Source organism: Chiloscyllium plagiosum, chromosome 15 (genome assembly GCF_004010195.1).
Source record: "Chiloscyllium plagiosum isolate BGI_BamShark_2017 chromosome 15, ASM401019v2, whole genome shotgun sequence".
Classification (NCBI taxonomy): Eukaryota; Metazoa; Chordata; class Chondrichthyes; order Orectolobiformes; family Hemiscylliidae; genus Chiloscyllium; species Chiloscyllium plagiosum.
Window position 1 is genome coordinate 59,417,865 of NC_057724.1, and position 19,552 is coordinate 59,437,416.

At 38.5% G+C, this 19,552-nt stretch overlaps 1 protein-coding gene across 1 annotated transcript in view; it reads left to right on the forward strand.

Moving 5' to 3' along the window:
* zdhhc15b (zinc finger DHHC-type palmitoyltransferase 15b) overlaps positions 1-17,560 on the forward strand; it is a 105,547-nt gene extending 87,987 nt beyond the window's left edge. Inside the window, exons 7-12 of the mRNA XM_043704992.1 lie at positions 5-125; positions 553-685; positions 5,327-5,453; positions 5,797-5,906; positions 11,217-11,293; positions 13,697-17,560. Coding sequence (XP_043560927.1) covers positions 5-125; positions 553-685; positions 5,327-5,453; positions 5,797-5,906; positions 11,217-11,263 — 538 coding nt within the window. The 3' untranslated portion in view covers positions 11,264-11,293; positions 13,697-17,560. The remainder of the gene's footprint in view (positions 1-4; positions 126-552; positions 686-5,326; positions 5,454-5,796; positions 5,907-11,216; positions 11,294-13,696) is intronic.
* Positions 17,561-19,552: the final 1,992 nt, after the last annotated feature.

Here is a 19,552-nt window from a genome sequence, read left to right on the forward strand (position 1 = left end):
TTAGGGTGAATAACTGTATTGGATTCTCAAACTACAAATTTTTTCTTCTTTTTTTGGGGTATTCCATGCTGTATTGCTTGTTTGTTGCTGCCACTGTTCTACGATACTTCATCATGTTTTGGACGGTAAGTTCTATTTTGCAACTCTCTCCTCACTCAACATTGATCTGTTTCAACAGGGCTATTGGATAGTAGGCAAAAGTGGGAACTCCAGATGCCTTTTCTCCATCTTCCCATCTTCCTCACCCAGGGATAAAGAGAACAATTGTAGTACAGTAACTACCAACTAGACTAAAATCAGTTACCTTATTACATATTGCAAATTGAACTTAGATCTTTTCAACTGCATAGTGCTGCATCAAGTTTTGTCTTTAACCTGATTTATTAAATGTAAACTAAGCACTTATTAAAATGCATTGAACACCAGTGATTTTTTTTCACTGCATAATACTTGATTTCAAATAAGTCAATAAATTAAGCCTTGGAAATTCAGTTTCTTATGTCTCACAATTATAGAAGACCAATCTCATTCAATAACTTTATTTGCTGACAGGGTGGTCTATCTGACGGTCGTGCAAAATTTCATGTACTGTTTCTTCTGTTCGTGGCTGTAATGTTCTTCCTCAGCCTGATGTTCCTCCTTGGTTACCATTGTTGGCTGGTCAGTTTGAACAGATCTACATTAGGTAAGAGTTCAGCAGCAAGTCCACAGTGTTGTGCACTATTAAAGAGATAATGTTGTTTAGAAATGTTATCTCTTATCATTAAATGAAGAATTAATCAAATTAAATGTTATCTTTGAAGGAGGATAGTATTACAAGAGTTAGTTCCCTGACTATGTTTGCAATTGACTTGTTAATGTTTGCATACGTGATTGTCTAAAACATAGAAACTTAGAGCAGGAGTAGGCTCTTCAGCCCTTCGAGCCTATTCCTCCATTCAATATAATTATGTCTGATTGTCTGATAGTCCCACTTTCACTCTGTGTCTCTTAAGTTTTTAGATATTTACGACCAGTAACCTCTCTTTTTTAATATCTTCAGTGGCCTGGTCTCCACAGTTTCTATGGTAGCAAATTTCACATACTGGCCACTCTTTGGAGAGGTGGTTCTTCATCTCAGTCCTAAATGACTTTTTCTGTATCCTGAGACTGTGAACCCTACTTAGAATTGATTTTGTTGTCATGGAGTAGATTGGTGTAATTATCTTCAAACAACCTGCTTGAAACTCAAGGGGAAAGTATTGTAATAACCCAGAGACATTCATAAGACCGTAAGATGTAGGAGCAGAAGTATGGCATTTGGCTCATCAAGTCTACTACACCATTTGATCATGGTTAATATTTTCTCAACCCTATTGTCCTGCCTTCTTCCCATAACCTTTCATCCCCTTGATAATACATTCAGTAACTTGGTCTCCACAGCCTTCTATGGCAATGAGTTCCACAGATTCACAATCCTCTGGCTAAGAAATTCCTCATCCTCTTAATTCGAACGAACCGTTCACTCTGTGAGGCTGTGCCCTTTGGTCCTTGTCTCTTCTATAGTGGAAACATCTCCACATCCACTGTATCCAGGCTTCTCTGTATTCTTTAAGTCTCAATGAGATGCCCCTCAACCTTCTAAATTCTAACAAGTACAGACCCAGAGTCTTCAACCGCCCCTCTTGACAAGCCCTTCATCCCCAGAATTGTTCTTGTAAATCTCCTCTGAACCCCCTCCAATAGCAGCATATCATCTTTTGAAACAGGGCCCAAAATTGTTCACAATATTCCAAATATGATCTGACCAGAGCAGCCTCAGCAGTACATCTATTGTATTCTTGCCCTCTCAAATGAATGTTAACCTAGCATTTGTTTTCCTAACTGTCAAATGAATCAGCATGTTAACCTTAAGAGAAAGCTGGACTAGGACTTCTAAGTCCATTTGTGCTTCTCGTTTCTGAAGTTTTTCTCCATTTAAAAAATAGTCTCCACCTCTTCTTCCCAGCAAAGTGCATAAGCTCACAGTTTCCCACATTGTATTCCACCTGCCACTTCTTTGCCCACTCTCCTAACCTATCCAAGTCCCTCTGCAGCCTCCCCACTTCCTCAACATTCTCTATCCCTCCACCTATCTTTGTGTCATCTGCAGACTTAGCAACAACGTCCTCAGTTCCTCCAGTTTTGATTCATTGTGATCTTACTTTTGCGAGAAGTGGTAGAATTCAGTGAACAGCATTTACTTATTTACCAGCTGAGGCAAATTTTCCAAAGGTTTGACAAAGCAACTGGAGGGATAATCAACTCTCCTTCTGTGGGGTATTACATCTACAAATAAGCTGGACCAGTAGGTTTAACACCTCATCACCTAACAATATGGCATTTTCTACCTGCCGAGCATCCTACATATTCGTCAGTAAATGACTTACTATGATAAGAGTTTGTTGTTTAGTGTGGGTTGCAATAGGTCATACATAATGGAACAAAGGTTGCAAGTTTTCTTTCTAGGGAAATTTGGCATGTTTATGCAAACTGTTATTCACCTTTTATACATGTAACGGTAAAGCCCAAACTGTAATACGGCTCGATGTACAATAGACAATAGGTGCAGGAGAAGGCCATTCGACCCTTCGAGCTAGCACCACCATTCATTATGATCATGGCTGATCATCCACAATCAGTATCGTGTTCCTGTCTTATCCCCATAACCTTTGATTCCACTAGCTTTAAGAACTCTATCCATCTCTTTCTTGAAAGTATCCAGAGACTTGGCCTCCATTGTCTTCTGGGGCAGAGCATTCCATATATTCACCACTCTCTGGGTGAAGAGGTTTCTCCTCAACTGTTCGAAATGCCCTACCATTTATCTTTAAACTGTGTCCTCTGGTTCTGGACTCACCTATCAGCAGAAACATGCTTCCTTCCTCCAGACTGTCCAATCCTTTAATAGTCTTATACATCTCAATCAAATCCCCTCTCATCCTTCTAAATTCAAGTGTATACAAGCCCAATCACTCCAATCTTTCAACATATGATAGTCCTGCTATTCCAGGAATTGACCTCGTGAACCTGTGCTGCACTCACTCAATAGCCAGAATGTCCTTCCTCAAACCTGGAGACCAAAACTACACACAATACACCAGGTGCGGTCTCACCAGGGCCCTGTACAGCTGTAGAAGGACGTCTTTGCTCCTATACTCAATTCCTCTTGTTATGAAGGCCAGCATGCCATTAGCTTTCTTCACTGCCTGCTGTACCTGCATGCTTGCTTTCATTGACTGATGTACAAGAACACCTAGATCTTGTTGTACTTCCCCTTTACCTAACTTGACTCCATTTAGATAGTAATCTGCCTTCCTGTTCTTGCCACAAAAGTGATAACCACACATTTATCCACACTAAACTGCATCTGCCATGCATTCGTCCACTCACCTAGCTTGTCCAAGTCACACTGTATACTCATAACATCCTCCTCACATTTCACCCTGCCACCCGGCTTTTTGTCATCAGCAAATTTGCTAATATTACTTTTAATGCCTTTATCTATATCATTGATGTGTATTGTAAACAGCTGCAGTCCCAGCACAGAACATTGCGGTACCCCACTGGTCACCGCCTGCCATTCCAAATGGGACTTGTTTATTACTACTCTTTGCTTCCTGTCAGCCAATTTTCAATCCAAGTCAGTACCTTGCCCCCAAATACCATGTGCCCTAATTTTGCTCTCTAATCTCCTATGTGGGACTTTATCAAAGGCTTTCTGAAAGTCCAGGTACACTACATCCACTGGCTCTCCCTTGTCCATCTTCATAGTTACAGCCTCAAAAAATTCCAGAGGATTAGCCAAGGACGATTTCCCCTTTGTAAATCCATGCTGACTCTGACCTGTCCTGTTTCTGCTATCCAAATGAGTCGTAATTTCATCTTTTATAATTGACTCCAGCATCTTTCCCACCACTGACGTCAGGCTAATCAGTCTATAATACCTTGTTTTCTCTCTCCCTCTCTTCTTGAAAAATGGGACAACATTAGCGACCCTCCAATCCGCAGGAGCTAATCCTGAATCTTGGAAAATAATCACCAATGCATCCATGATTTCTAGAGCCACCTCCTTAAGTACCCTGGGATGCAGACCATCAGGTCCTGGGGACTTATCAGCCTTCAGACCTAACCGTCTATCCTTCACCATTTCCTGCCGAATATAAATTCCCTTCAGTTCATCCATTACCCTAGGTCCTTCAGCCACTATTACATCTGGGAGATTGTTTGTGTCTTCTCCAGTGAAGACAGGTCCAAAGTACCTATTCAACTCTTCTGCCATTTCCTTGTTCCCCATAATAAATTCACTCATTTCGGTCCTCAAGGGCCCAATTCTAGTCTTCACCATTTTTTTTCTTTTCACATACCTAAAAAAAGCTTTTACTATCCTCCTTTATATTTTTGACCAGTATGCCTTTGTACCTTCTTAGTAAGTTTGCCTTTTTTGTATAATATTGTGAGTCACCCTGCAATAACACATCTCAAGACTGTCAAGACTGAACTAATCCACATAAAGGTTGAAGAAATAAAGTAATACATGAGAGCTAGTGAATTGGTTGGGTGCAGCTTTGGATATGGTGACTTGTGCTGTAAATTCTTGATCTGTTGCAGAGCAGAAAAGAAGGTAGGAACATTGAGAAGAGAGGTTGGGTGTGCCCCTTTCTCACAACCCTTATTTAGACCTAGTAGCCAGTTTCATAATTGTGTTTATCCCCAATCCAGCAACCTGAGTTCTCCTTTAGCTGAGGGATGATGCATATGGAAGAAGCAAACATTAATGGTCTTAAAAATGAGGTGACAGTAAAGGCAAAGTCAGTATAGTCCTAACGGACTATAGGGCTGCTATTCCTCATTAGAGAGTCAGCTGGTCACCATACATCAGGCGAGAGGCGAGATTGAGAAGAAGAGCCTTTCATGGTAACCTCAGCGAGTGCAGGAATTGAACTGACACTATTGGCATCACCCTGTGTTGCAAACCAACTATCCAGCCAACTAAGCTAACTGACCCCACAGCGACAGTAAAAGACAATCAATAAAGAAAAATACACCATTATTAAAATTGGAAAGCTATAATTTATAAAAACAGTCAGTAAATTACCAGTTTGATCTTCTAGTTCTACCAAAATATATAATCTTCTCAGAAGTACTCTGAGAACTGAGCAATTTTCCACCTGTTCGGAAAGCTACCAGCCAACTGAAATAACTAGTTACTGCTTCAGTACTTGTGCTATCAGGTTGCGTTTGAAAGTTTAAGAACAAATACAGAGGCATTTTTCTTTATTTGTTTTCGTTGTTTCCTTTCCTCTAGAGGCCTTTTCTGCACCAGTATTTCAGCACGGTGCTGATAAAAATGGTTTTAACCTTGGTGTGTGGAAAAATTTGACACAAGTATTTGGACCAAAAAAGAAGTACTGGCTGCTTCCTGTCTTTACCAGGTATTATACCATGTTGGCTTGTATTTGTTACTGATGTCCATTTACAATATTGTGTGCAGTTTTAGACCAAGTACAAGCAGAATGGAATGGGGTGTAGAAGGTCACTAAGGGTTTCAATCAAATGTGGCTTCCCCATGACTGAATTGTACAATATTTTTTATGACAAATGTCATTGATTCATTGACACATCATAAGACTTTTGCAGACTTGAACCATCAGGAATCCAAGAAACATTTGTGTTTAAATTTAGTTATCAGTGCTGGGCTAAGTGCTGAGACTCAAACTCTGCATTCTGCTAAATTTATTCTTTCTCATGATTTAATTCCTAAAACTTTGCTTGCAGTGTTGGAGATGGGCATTCCTTCCCCATGAAATCACAGTCAGAGAGTCACAATCCATTACTGTCCAACGAAGAGCACTGGGACGAGGGTGAATCAGATGTGGAATACTCAGGTAGGATGATAAGAATTGTGCTTGAAAGATATAATGATTTAATTTCAGAAATCATCCATTCAGATGAACTAATTTGGAACTTGTGCAGTTGCTTTGGAAGCAAGTTGGACATCTTCAGCCAGCCAACATTTCAAATGTTCGAAGTTTGTGAGAAGATTTGTAGCTCGGGTGCTCGCTGTTGTGGTTCTGTTCGCCGCGCTGGGAATTTGTGTTGCAGACATTTCATCCCCTGTCTAGGTGACATCCTCAGTGCTTGGGAGCCTCCTGTGAAGCGCTTCTCTGATCTTTCCTCTGGCATTTGTAGTGGTTTGAATCTGCCGCTTCCGGTTGTCAGTTCCAGCTGTCCGTTGCAGTGGTCAGTATATTGGGTCCAGGTCGATGTGCTTATTGATTGAATCTGTGGATGAGTGCCATGCCTCTAGGAATACCCTGGCTGTTCTCTGTTTGGTTACATGTATCTGTCTTTTTGTTTTGAATGAAGGAATTGAAACTTGAGGGTGTTTTAAAGATTTGAGTGGGCTTTCATATGTGGTGATGTTTGTTTATTACAGTGAAAGCTGTAACACATATTTGATTTACTATTTTATTTGAACCTTAACACAGCTTCTGAAGTCTGCCTATGGTGAATGCTGGGTTTCTTTGGAAGTAAGGGCAAACGATAATGGATTTTGGGCATGGTTTGGCATGAGTTGACATTGTTAACATGAGCTACATGGGGAGGGAGCATGAAAATTTTCTTTTCTTATACCACACACTCCTTTCATATCTGGCCTCTTTCCACTATTTTGCGCTCTTTTTCTAACTGCAAATGATAAAGGAGTTAGACAAGTACTTTGCATCAGATTTCACAGTCGAGGATACCAGTTGCATTGCAAAAATATTAAATAATCAAAGGATTAAATGGGGGGAAGGAAATAAACATAAAAGCATTTGATAAGATACTTGAGAAGTTAATGCAGCTAAAGGTGTTAAAACACCTACACCTGATGGGTACATCCTAGAATTTTAAAGGAGGTAACTATAGAGATACTTAATCCACTCATAGAATCCTTAGATTCTAGAAAAGTCCCAGTGGAATGGAAAAATGCCAGTGTTACATGCTTATTCAAAAATTGAGGGATACAAAAAGTGGATAACTATAGGTCAGTTAATATCTGTTGTTGGGAAAGTGTTACAGTCTGTTATAAAAGAATGTAATAGCAGAGCACACTAGCAACACTAACACACCTATAAGAGTGGCATTGTGTCTGTTTACATTTCTTGGTTTTTGAGAAAGTAAAATATATTTTCCATTTTTTGGGAGCCAAGAAAAGTTGAAATCACAGAAATGTGTCAATTATTGACACGATATTTTGTTTTTAACTTATGGTTGTTGTCTTGTGCCACTTCACATAATGGTGTGTCTGAAAAATGGAACAATTCCTTGTGTGGTGTGGTTGTAAGTTTAATAGAGGGTTGACAATTTATTTAAGATATTAATGAACTTTTCTAATTCTGTTTTTGAGAGTCCAAAAATCTCATGTGTGGGAGACGATGGTCTAGTGGTATTATCGCTAGACTGTTAATCCAGAATGATACACTAATGTTCCGGGAGCTTGTTTCAAATCCTATCATGGCAGATGATGGAATTTGAATTCAGTAAAGAATCTGGAATTAAGGATCTAATGATGACCATGAAACCACTGTTGATTGTCAGGAAAACCATTTGGTTCCCTGCTCTCCTTTAGGGAAAGAAATCTGTTATCCTTACCTGGTCTGGTCTACATGTGACTCCAGACCCACAGCAATCCGGTTGACTCTTAACTGTCCTCTGGGCAATTAGGAATGGGCAATAAATGCTGGCCTAGCCAGCGATGCCCACATCCTATGAATTTAAAAATTGAATATAAATGCAGAAGATAATGGGACTAGATTTTTCACCTAACAAAGGAGTTAGTAAGAATCAAAAAAGGAACCCTTGAGAAATCTGAAGACATGACTTCAGTTTAAAAAGACATGAATTTGATCCTTGTTTCAAAGAACACTGAGGTTTATCAACAATAACTTCCTTCGAAAATCTCTGTTGGCTACTTAGAACATAGAGCATAGAAAATTAGAGCGCAGTACAGGCCCTTCTGCCCTCGATGTTACGCTGACCTGTGGAACCAATCTGAAGTCTATTTATCTTACACTATTCCATTTTCATCCATGTGTTTATCCAGTGATGATTTAAGTGTCCTTAAACTTGGCAAGTCTACTACTACTGTTGCAGCCAGTGCGCTCCACACCCCTAGTACTCTCTGAGTAAAGAAACTACCTCTGACATCTGTCTATATCTATCACCCCTCAATTTATAGCTATGTCCTCTTGTGCTAGCCATCATCAGCTAAGGAAAAAGGCTCTCACTGTCCGCCCTATCTAATCCTCTGATTATCTTATATGTCTCAATTAAGTCACCCCCCAACTTTCTTCTCTCTAATGAAAACAATTCTGTCAAGTCCCTCAGCCTTTCCTCATAAGACCTTCCCTCTATGCCAGGCAACATCCTAGTAAATCTCCTTTGAACCTTTTCCAAAGCTTCCACATCCTTCCTATAATACAGTGACCAGCACTGTATGCAGTACTCCAAGTACAGCTGCAGCATGACCTCGTGTCTCTGAAACTCAATCTCTCTACCAGTAAAAGCTAACACACTCTATACCATCTTAACAACCCTATCAATTTGGGTGGCAACTTTCAGGGATCTATGTACATGGGCACCAAGATATCTGTCTTCCCTTCTACACTACCAGAATCTTACTGTTAGCTCAGTACTCTTTATTCCTTCCAAAATGAATCACCTCAGACTTTTCTGCATTAAACTCTATTTGCCACGTCTTAGCCCAGGTCTGCAACGTATCTATGTCCCTCTGTAACATGTAACATCCTTCAGCACTATCCACAACTCCACCAACCTTAGTGTCATCTGCAAATTTACTAACCCATCCTTCTACACTCTCATCCAGGCCATTCATAAAAATAACAAACAGCAGTGGCCCCAAAACAAATCCCTGTGGTACCCGACTAGTAACTGAATTCCAGGATGAACATTTCCCATCAACCACCACCCTCTGTTTTCTTTCAGCAAGCCAATTTCTGATCCAAATTGCTAAATCACCTTCAATCCCATGTCTCCATATTTTGTGCAATAGCCTACCATGGGGACCGTTATCAAACACCTTATGAAATCCATACATCACATTAAACATTTTACCCTCATCCACCTGTTTGGCCACCATCTCAAAGAACTCAATAAGATTTGTGAGGCACAGCTTACCCTTCACAAAACTGTGTTGACTGTCCCTAATCAACTTATTCCTCTCTAGATGATTATAAATCCTATCTCTCATAACATTTTCCAACACTTTACCCACAACAGAAGTAAGGCTCACTGGTCTATAATTACCAGGCTTGTCTTTTCTCCCCTTCTTGAACAAGGGGGAAACCTTCGCTATCCTCCAGGGTGGGTTAGTAAATTTGTGGACGACACTACGGTCGGTGGAGTTGTAGATAGTGACGAAGGATGTAGTAGGTTGCAGAGAGACATAGATAGGATGCAGAGCTGGGCTGAGAGGTAGCAAATGGAGTTTAATGTGGACAAGTGTGAGGTGATACACTTTGGATGGAGTAATTGGAATACAAAGTACTGGGCTAATGGGAAGATTCTTAGGAGTGCAGATGAGCAGAGAGATCTCAGTGTCCATGTACATAGATCCCTGAAAGATGCCCCCCAAATTGTCAGGGTTGTTAAGAAGGCGTACAGTGTTTTGGCCTTTATTAATAGAGGGATTGAGTTCCGGAACCAGGAGGTTATGCTGTAGCTGTGCAAAACTATGGTATGGCCACACTTGGAGTATTGTATACAGTTCTGGTCACCGCATTATAAGAAGGATGTGGAAGCTTTGGAAAGGGTGCAGAGGAGATTTACTAGGATGTTGCCTGGTATGGAAGGAATGTCTTACGAGGAAAGGCTGAGGGCCTTGAGGCTGTTCTCGTTAGAGAGAAGAAGGTTGAGAGGTGACTTAATAGAGATATACAAGATAATCAGAGGGTTAGATAGGGTGGACAGGGAGAGCTTTTTCCCAAGTATGGGGACGGCAAACACGAGGAGACACAACTTTAAAGTGAGGGGAGATAGGTATAAGGCAGATGGCAGAGGTAGTTTCTTTACTCAGAGAGTAATAAGGGTATGGAATGCTTTGCCTGCAACGGTAGTAGATTCGCCAAGTTTAAGTGCATTTAAGTCGTCATTGGACAGGCATATGGATGTACATGGAATAGTGTAGGTGGGAGGGGTTTTAGATTAGTATGACAGGGCGACGCAACGTCAAGGGCCGAAGGGGCTGTAATGTTCTATGTTCTATCTGCTAATGACTTCTCATGTCCCCTCCTGGCTCTTCTTAGCACTCTCTTTTGGTCTTTCCTGGCTAACTTATAAATCTCAAGCACCCTAATTGAGCCTTCATGTCTCATCCTAACATAAGCCGCCTTCTTCCTCTTGACAAGAGATTCAACTTCTTTAGTAAACCACAGCTCCCTCGCTCAACTACTTCCTCCCTTCCTGACAGGTACATATTTATCAAGAACATGCAGTAGCTGTTCCTTGAATAAGCTCCACATTTCAACTGTGCAAAATTGTTTTACTTCTAATTGTTTTTCTCTTTATGTAAATGAATGGTAATTCCCATAAATGAAACAGCCAGTGCACACTCCACTTTCTGCTAAAAGTTATCTGTTTCAGGTCGTTCGATCATTCGCCTCTTGCCATTTAGGAAAATTCTACATTATCTATACTCAGTATTAAGAAAGAGCAATCAGCCTGCAGTTAGTAAATAAAAAAAACACTTTACATGGTGTGGAGCCATGTGAAAAAATGGAATGAAGTTTGATCACTGTTCTTTCATAATCTCAAGCAATGGTGAGTAATTAGAATTGGCCTTCGTGTTCTCAGTCTAAAGAAGCGGCAAACATAAGCCAGTTTTCCTGATGGTTTGCTGATCTGCAAGAATGTGTGGCTGTAAACATTGAATGATGACAGGGTAGATTTTCATGTTCTGCTGTTAGTCAAGCAATGTCCTTGGCCATGAAGATTGCTCAATAGGACTGGAAGGGGAAATTTGCTTAAAGTGCTAAAAGCCAGGTAGGGGATATAATAATATGAAACAGTATATTTATAGATTCAACGTAATGTGCTTAAAATACTAAATGTGAACTTATAGAAAACAGAGGATAATTTTCTTTAATAATTAATTAAATTGTTTTCTCTAAAATGTAACTACTTTTTCACTTCAGCAACTACAAGTGGCGCTACCTCTGTGACTGTTGAAATGGAGTCTTAGCTGACCCCTGATGCCCTTTTAGCATTCACAGTGAGTATCCATAAGCCCCATTTATTTTCACTCTTTACAGATTTGTGTTTAAATTTAGTGGGAAGATAGAGCAAAAATGTAGTTCATTTTGGAAATGCTAGTTTTTGGTGTTGAGTAAGAAATAGTCTCAAACTTGCCACCCAAAATTCAACTCGGAGAAAGCGAGGACTGCATGTGCTGGCAATCAGAGTTGAAGAGTGTGGTGCTGGAAAAGCACAGCTGGTAGCATCCCAGGAGCGGGAGAGTCGACATTTCGGGCATAAGCCCTTCATCAGGAATGAGCCTTATTTCTGACGAAGAGCTCATGCCCGAAACGTTGACTCTTCTGCTCCTTGGATGCTGCCTGACCGACTGTGCTTTTCCAGCACCACACTCTTCGACCCTAATTTCAAGTAGTTAATGAATTTTTCCATATCTCTAAAATCCTTTCATTTATCAATGAATGAAAATATTATTCTGCAGATGAATTAGGATTGTTGTACGGTCAGGATGCAGCATCATGTGGTTTTATATAGTGAGACCTTTCCAATCCACTGTAAATAGGGAGAGAAACCAGTGAAGTCTCAAGTCAGCAGAAAAAATTGAGCACTCACTTTACTGTTAGGCACTTTGTCCTCGGCTGGTGGTGCACATCACTAGCAATCGTTTTTGGAACAGTGTGTGGCATAGAATATATTCCTTAGGAAAGGTAGAGTTTTAGCATGTGCCACACAAACATTTTGCTTTATTAAAGTTATAGTCACAGATGAGCCGAGGTCTGGTATTTTCACATAAGAAGAGAGTCACATAAGTTCACTCTGCAAACGTGCTAAGGACCATTCTGACCACTCCGGAAAAGATTTCTTCTCCCTTTCAGTAGAAATGTGGTACGCAGCACTAGTAACCCCAATTTGTGAGGATAAAAATGATGTGTAAAATGCAAAGATTGTTACTTACTTCAAAATTAAGAAGTCCAAATTTCTGAGACATTAATTTTAAAATCATTAATCAAGCAAAATCTCCCCTGGTGGTTCATAATCCTGTGATATCAAACCCTGCAGACAAACAAAGCCTCAAGTTATATTCATGGTTAGTACTGACGTCAACGGGGAGTAAGGTTTCATTACTGGGCTCTCAGAACCCAGAGTTTTTTTTTAGATTCCCTACAGTGTGGAAACAGGCCCTTTGACCCAACAAGTCCACACCAACCCTCTGAAAAGTAACCCACCCAGACCCATTTCCCTCTGACAAATGCACCGAACACTATGGGCAATTTGGCATGGCCAATTCACCTGACCTGCACATCTTTGGACTGTGGGACGAAACTGGAGCACCCAGAGGAAACCCATGCAGACACGGGGAGATTGTACAAACTCCACACAGACAGTTGCCCAAGGCTGGAATCGAACCTGGGACCCTGGTGCTATGAGGCAGCAGTGCTAACCACTGAGCACCATGCCGCCCAATCTGCTATAATTTTTATTTTGATCACTATCCAACTGTGTGGACATCTGAAACATTAGGATTGGACCCTTGCCTCCTGGCAAGAGATGCAGAAGTTTAATGTTGGGCCTCCCTACATGTGGAATTTTAACTCTATCATAAAGTGTGCCTTTGGTCATCGAAAGTTTGTCGGCACAGGTCAGCCAATTGGGCAAGGAATGCAGTAGAGGAAGCCACAGAACCCATGGAAGTCCAAACCTCTTACCCTGGCAGGGAGATCCAATCATGGGGGAGGGTGAAATCAAAATCTGACCATGGGTGATCCTTGAGGTTTTTCTGACAGTTCCTCATGGCTTGGGAAACTCTACAAAGGGTGTTAACACTGGCCATCAACCTTATTAATATTGAAGTGCCTCTTGGGAATAGATTAGTTGCCCATTCACTGTCCTGATTGAGTGAAACCTGGAAGTACATTGGGGTTCTCTATCTGGCATGCTTTCATGCAATGCCCATGCAGCTAGCTGTATAACAATTCTATTCTTCCCCCATTCCCAGCTTGGGAGTTAATCTTGTCAAAGTTAGCACTGTACAGATTTACACATGTAGTCAATTAAATTAACTGCTGAAAAACAGTTTTTGGAGTAGAGGTAAGTCAGAAACACTGGCGATGAGCAACAGCATTGATAAAGTAAGCTTCCCCTTTTGAAAGCTAAATCTGGCCTAGAAGTTGCTGACAAATTATGCTGTTTCGTACTGTCATTGATTATACTTCACTATCAGTTATTTTAATGTCCACTAGCCATAGAGCTCTGAACCTTTTCCTCTGTTTATCAGCAGCATTATGAGATGCAAATTTTATTTTTATTCATTTACTGTTGATAGGTCACCTCCATAAATATAAAAAAAAAAGCACTGTTGGTAAATAATTCATCAAAAATAATTTTAATGTATGCTTGATATCAGTTATTGCTTTATTTTCAGATCACTCCCAGAGATTGCTATATTATCTGAAGTGTGAACAAGAGAACCAAAGATCTTTGAGGGTCTTCAACATAGAAAACGGAAATGAAGATTACATACCTACACCAGGCAACCTCCTGAAGATTTTTTTCAATAGATAGTGTACATTCAGGCTTTGGTTCACAAACAACTTCACTTCCTTGCTGTGGGAGGGAAATGCTGTAAATTTACTTACAACTGGGTACCCACAAATATGAACTTTTGTGTAAATAATGTGTGTTTGAATGAGGCTCTATCACAGATAGCTAAAACCAACATTGGGGGGTTTAATTTAACATTGACACGCCGCGTTTAACTCATTAGGGCGAAATGCTAAACAAAAGTGTTCCTTGCATTAATATTGCACAAGTAAGGTACAAATATAAAACTGTCAAATTGCAAAAGAACTGCACCGTCTGTTCAACCATGCGTTCGAACGAAAAAGCAGGAAATTGACTGTTTACTATGTTTATATGAATTAAGTCATTACAAACCAGGTCATTTTTTAAACGAATGTTTTTTTTTTCATTTTTTTAAATATGTTAAGAAGATTCTTAAATTTAGCTAGTTTTTTTGATATGTTTGTAATGTGATGTACATATTTTTAAACTGCCCTCAAAACTAAATACAATAAAATTACTCCAATAAGGGACCAAAGATTTGTAAAGCAGTATCTGCTCAAAAGTTTGAGTCACTCTCTAACCTAAGGAAAGTTATCTGCTCATGCCAATGTTAAGCTTGATAGCACAGCAAATAATCTGGTTCTTGTTGTCATTCCATGAAGGTATGATTTCCTTTTATCTGGAACTTTAGTCTTGAGCAAAGGAACAATGACCAAAAATCTACAGTAAAAGAAACAGTTCATTAACTTTGTGGCAAAATTCCACCCTAAAATGCCATCTTGCACTTTCTCCCTGTGCCAACTCCCGTAGGAAAAGTCAATGTTTGCAGTTTGATACTTATTTGTGTTATATTTCAAAAAGTATCTTTAAATTCAGGGAAGAAGTTAACTGTTAAAAAATCGGCATGTAAATCTCCCTAAAAACTATAAGCCATAAGAGCAGGTTGGCTGCCTCCAAGTGCACAAATTCACTAAACTGCAGTGATTAGTGGATAAAACCATGGGAACTTTGTAACATCTTTTCCGGATGTGTTCTCATCATGTGGCTTTTGAATTTCCTAATTTTGATGTGTGGAGATTTCTTATCTTGGGTAACGGTTCAGTTCCCAAAGTGCTGAGGTGAATGCAGAACAAGCTGCTTGAACTAGAGGACAATGAGTCATGGCTTTCATCATTTCCAGCAACATTAAGGAATAACTGCTGCTAGGTTCAAGGATATTAATCTATAAAGAAGAAAATACTGTAGGCCTCAATGTTTTTTAAAAAATGGAATTTTGAAGTATTAAAGCATTACGTAGCTTCCATCTTTGGCATGCAACCAAATTGAAAATGTTTTTTTAATATTAGTGGGTTTAGTGAAACCACTTTCTAGTATTAAAATGTTTTCTTACAAGAATGACAGGTATTAAAAACATTTGCCCAGCCATCACTTATTATGAGACCATTCAAACAACTTTCAATGATTGTCCATGTTTTCTCTCAACCAACACCTACATCAGACAGTTTTGTCATTTTGTTTTATTGTATATTGTGAGGTCCTATTGTGTGCAAATTATCTGTGCATTTCTTACAACAACATTGACGGCACTTCAAGAGCACTTAATTGTCTGTAAGGAATTTTGGGATGTCCTGTGGTTATGAAAGGCTCTGTATGAACGTAATTGTGATTTTTATTTTCCTTTTTTTAATGCCTGTTTTGATTAAACCAATTTAAAGGATTCATTTTGGACTACCAGGAGTGTAATAGACAGGATTCTGAACACCTTGTATATATTTAAAGGAATGCTGTAAAACTGTTACCTGTCATGAACACACTTACTCTCTGACTGTATGATGCAAAGGTATTTAGGAATGTGATGCAGTTGTGATGCAAGGAAATTGGATTTCAAATAAGAATCTGTCTACATTAAAATAGGAATTGGATAGTTTGCTGTCCAGTACAACACAACTTTGGGATTGTTAAGATAAGGCTGCTGCTGCAGCTGTGCATGATGTATTTTTGTCAGAATCTATTGGTTGAGTTGTTCCATTTTTATTTTCGGTCACATTGTGAATATATTAAAAAGCTTTCTTGTCATCGGCTAAGCCCTTTATGATAAACCAATCAGTGACTTAATTGCAAGTGTTGAAATAGTTAAGTTGTAAATATTCAGTTGGTTTTTAAGTAGATAAATGACAAATGTAGAAATTGAAACTGATTTTCACAACAGTATTTTTTCAAAGTGCAGGTTTAGCAGAGTGGAAGCAATTATATGAGGCTTATCTGTTTGATAAGCCTGAAATTTTCTTTTTATAATGTGACACCTATGCAATGTATACACGATTTCTAGAACCGAGAATTGAAAAACCTGATCCCTGCTGTGTAAGCAGCTTTGATATATGCGCCAAGCCTTTGCAAGTTTGACTTTTAACTTCAACACTATTTAAACACAAGGCTAACAGATTGACTTACACTAGAGTCCATTTTTTAAAAGGTGGTGTTGCAATGTAAAGATAGGCACAGGTCCTGTAATACACTTTTCTGAAAACTGCACTGTTATACATGTACTACAGAATATTCCAGCATGCATTAATATCTATGGCATTGTAATCACATTTTAATTTTTTTAGTTATATGATGAGTAACTCTGTTTTTATTAGAGTAACCTTTTAGTGACATTCCCAATTTAATGTTAGTTTCAACAAGTTCACACAGAAACATAGTCTTAGGGGAACTAGGTTGTTGAAAATAATTTTAATATAATAGAAAACATTCATGCAGTCCTGATCCCCCTCTGCTGCAGCAGAAATAACTGGTGTTCTTGCTAAATCCTTGTACAGAACTTTCCAATTAATAGACTCGTCTGGTTACAAGCAGAAAGTATTGCATAGGTTTGTTTTTTTTTAAATTTGCACTAAAGATTTTTGAAGATGGAGGAAGATAATCGTAAATTATCCTGATTTGCATTTTGGGATAGATAATTCAGTCTGAATAGAGCTGTGCATCTCAATTTTGAACAATTGTATTTACATAGGTTGTTGTGTTTATGTGCCAATGTATGTGGAACATTTGACCTTTATTGCGGTTCATCTTGACTTTCTGTCTCAATATGATTCAAAAGGAACAGCAAGTTAAAAAGCATGCTGTAATGAGAGAACTATGCAGACTTAGGAAATGGCTTTTGAAAGGTTATGTGGAGAAATGTAAGGGAAGATAAAATTCCTATTTCCACATACAGACTTACAGTGATGATGAAGAGCTTTCATCAATTTTTCCAATGCTAATAAAGCATTCAATTAAATATTTTTCGAATATGAATAGTTAATACAATTGTCTTAATACAAGCATAATTATTCATAGGTTAATGTAATCACTCTTTCATTTGGTGACCCGATATAATCCAATGTGACTTTGTTACTGGTTAATTGGTAACTTTCAGATATTTTTTTCCATATCACAGAGCTATCAGAGACCATCCCTTGCAAATTAAACTGGAACAGAATGATGTCATGCTGAGCAGGGAGGAGGCGTTAATTGTTACTATACATACTTTCCGAGTGTCTTTATGAAGTGAAACAGAAGTGGATTTAGAATACAACCGATTAGAAAGCCCTTGAATTCATGTGCCTATTTCTTATTCATTGGTTTCCATGCTATTTTATAGATAACGATAACTTGGACAAGGCTTGAATGTATATTTGGTCTGTGGTGAGAGTAATAAAATTCTGCCTTTTTAATAACTTGATATCTTGCTGTTATTTTCTATTTGTTTATCTGCAGCAGTGTTGTCCTTCAGATATCTCTGTTCTACAAGACGTTCTGATCAATTTGCAACTAAACTATTGAACACAAGCCTTAAAGTGATAATTGCAAATTACAAATTATCACTTAGATTCTCTTGGTCTTTCCTCCCTAATTAGAAAACATTTTCTTAGTTTACATTACAATAATTACATAATTGAGAACTATGAAGTAAAGTACCTGTTGCTCTTATTCAAAAGAAGTAGTCATTAATACAACTTGGAAAGCTGGTTTGCCTTGAATCACTAAATGTATTGAGTCAAGAAATTTTACAAGCACCAGTTTGCAGAACATCCAGAGGATCATCAATGATTTTCTGAAAAGTGTTTTCCATTGGTGAAATACATTGGCTGAAATGTATGAAGAATTCTCTCTCTCTCTTTCTATTAATCATCACCACCACCAACAAGAAGGGGGAGCACTTAACTAAGATAAAATTACATGTAAAATGAGATAGATTATTGTGCCTTGTTACCAAATCAATTAAGTCTGACAGCGATAGAAAGGTGAGAAATTTGTTTTTAGCTTTGAACTGCACAAGCCATTACTAATATCTGTACAGCAATTGAAAGTGGATGAGATAAAATCAAAATTGACATTTTTAAGAACTTGATGTGTACCAGCTTTCCATTGCCATGTTTAAATCCACAATCAAGGTGTTAATTAATAATTTTCAGCTTGCAAGATAAAGGCTTGATCTACAAGTGTATGAATACCAGGAGCATCATTACAGGATGATGAGCTCAAAAAATGTACAGTAATTAACCGTAGCTTCCAAACTTGTATGTCTGCAACATACCACCTCCTCTGCCGTTGTCATCCATATTAATGCTCAACTAATGTAGGAATTAAGACCGAGGCTTTTGAAACTGCTGACTCCCATATTGTCTTATGTATTGGGTATTCATCCCCCTTATGTTATCCTACTGTACAAACATTAGGAGAAAGTGAGGACTGCAGATGCTGGAGATCAGAGTCCTAAAGTGTGGCACTGGAAAAACACAGCAGGTCAGGCAGCATCCAAGGAGCAGGAGGATCGACATTTCAGGCATAAGCCCTTCATCAGGAATGAATACTTTACACATATTTATTAAATTACCAAGTTACCTCTAGATCAACAAGCAGTGTTTTGGCCAATTCTCAAAGGCATAGTTACGGAACTTTGACAGTTATTTAACATACCAAAGAATTTGTCTTTTATCAAAATTAGTTGAGTTGTATGATATTGAAGAACAGCATACTCAATTTTTTACTATATTAAGTATCATTCAGTGTTTATTTCACATAACTGAGTTCTGAACAACACTTTCTAAAATTGATTTCAGTAGAAAATTCCATTTCCTCTAATTTTCTTTCTTGGTTTCACTGAAAATTTTAAATCCTTGATTTTTTAATTTCTTATTTGAGCATCGCCAAGACAATTATAGTGACATTTTACTTGACATCTAATTGCCACATTTCTGTTGTGTGATCATCCTATAATTTTTATATTGTATTAAAATAAAATAGATCACAAATGAGGAAATGATGACTGTTTTAAAACCACAGATCAGTTGAACATAAAAATGCATGCAATGTTTTCATTCACTACAATAAAATCTGAAAATTATTTTTAAAATTTAACTGGCATGTTGCAGTAATTTGCAGGTTTATTTGCAGTTTCACCTGTTGAGATGATCATTTTGATTCAGAACAATGGCAAGGAGCAGAAGAGAACTCAATTTAATTGGCTGTAACATTAAAAAAAAATTGTTGATCTGATGATTTGGCACTGTTAGCACTTGAGATAAATGAAAGCCAAATCAATACCCAACTGATGCCAAATCAGCTGGGTTTCTTCTCCTAATGTGGCACCCTTCATAGTCTATCTCTGGAATGATATTAGTGAATGAGAAGTTAACAAGTATCCATTCATCCCATTTAACATTCTGACCTG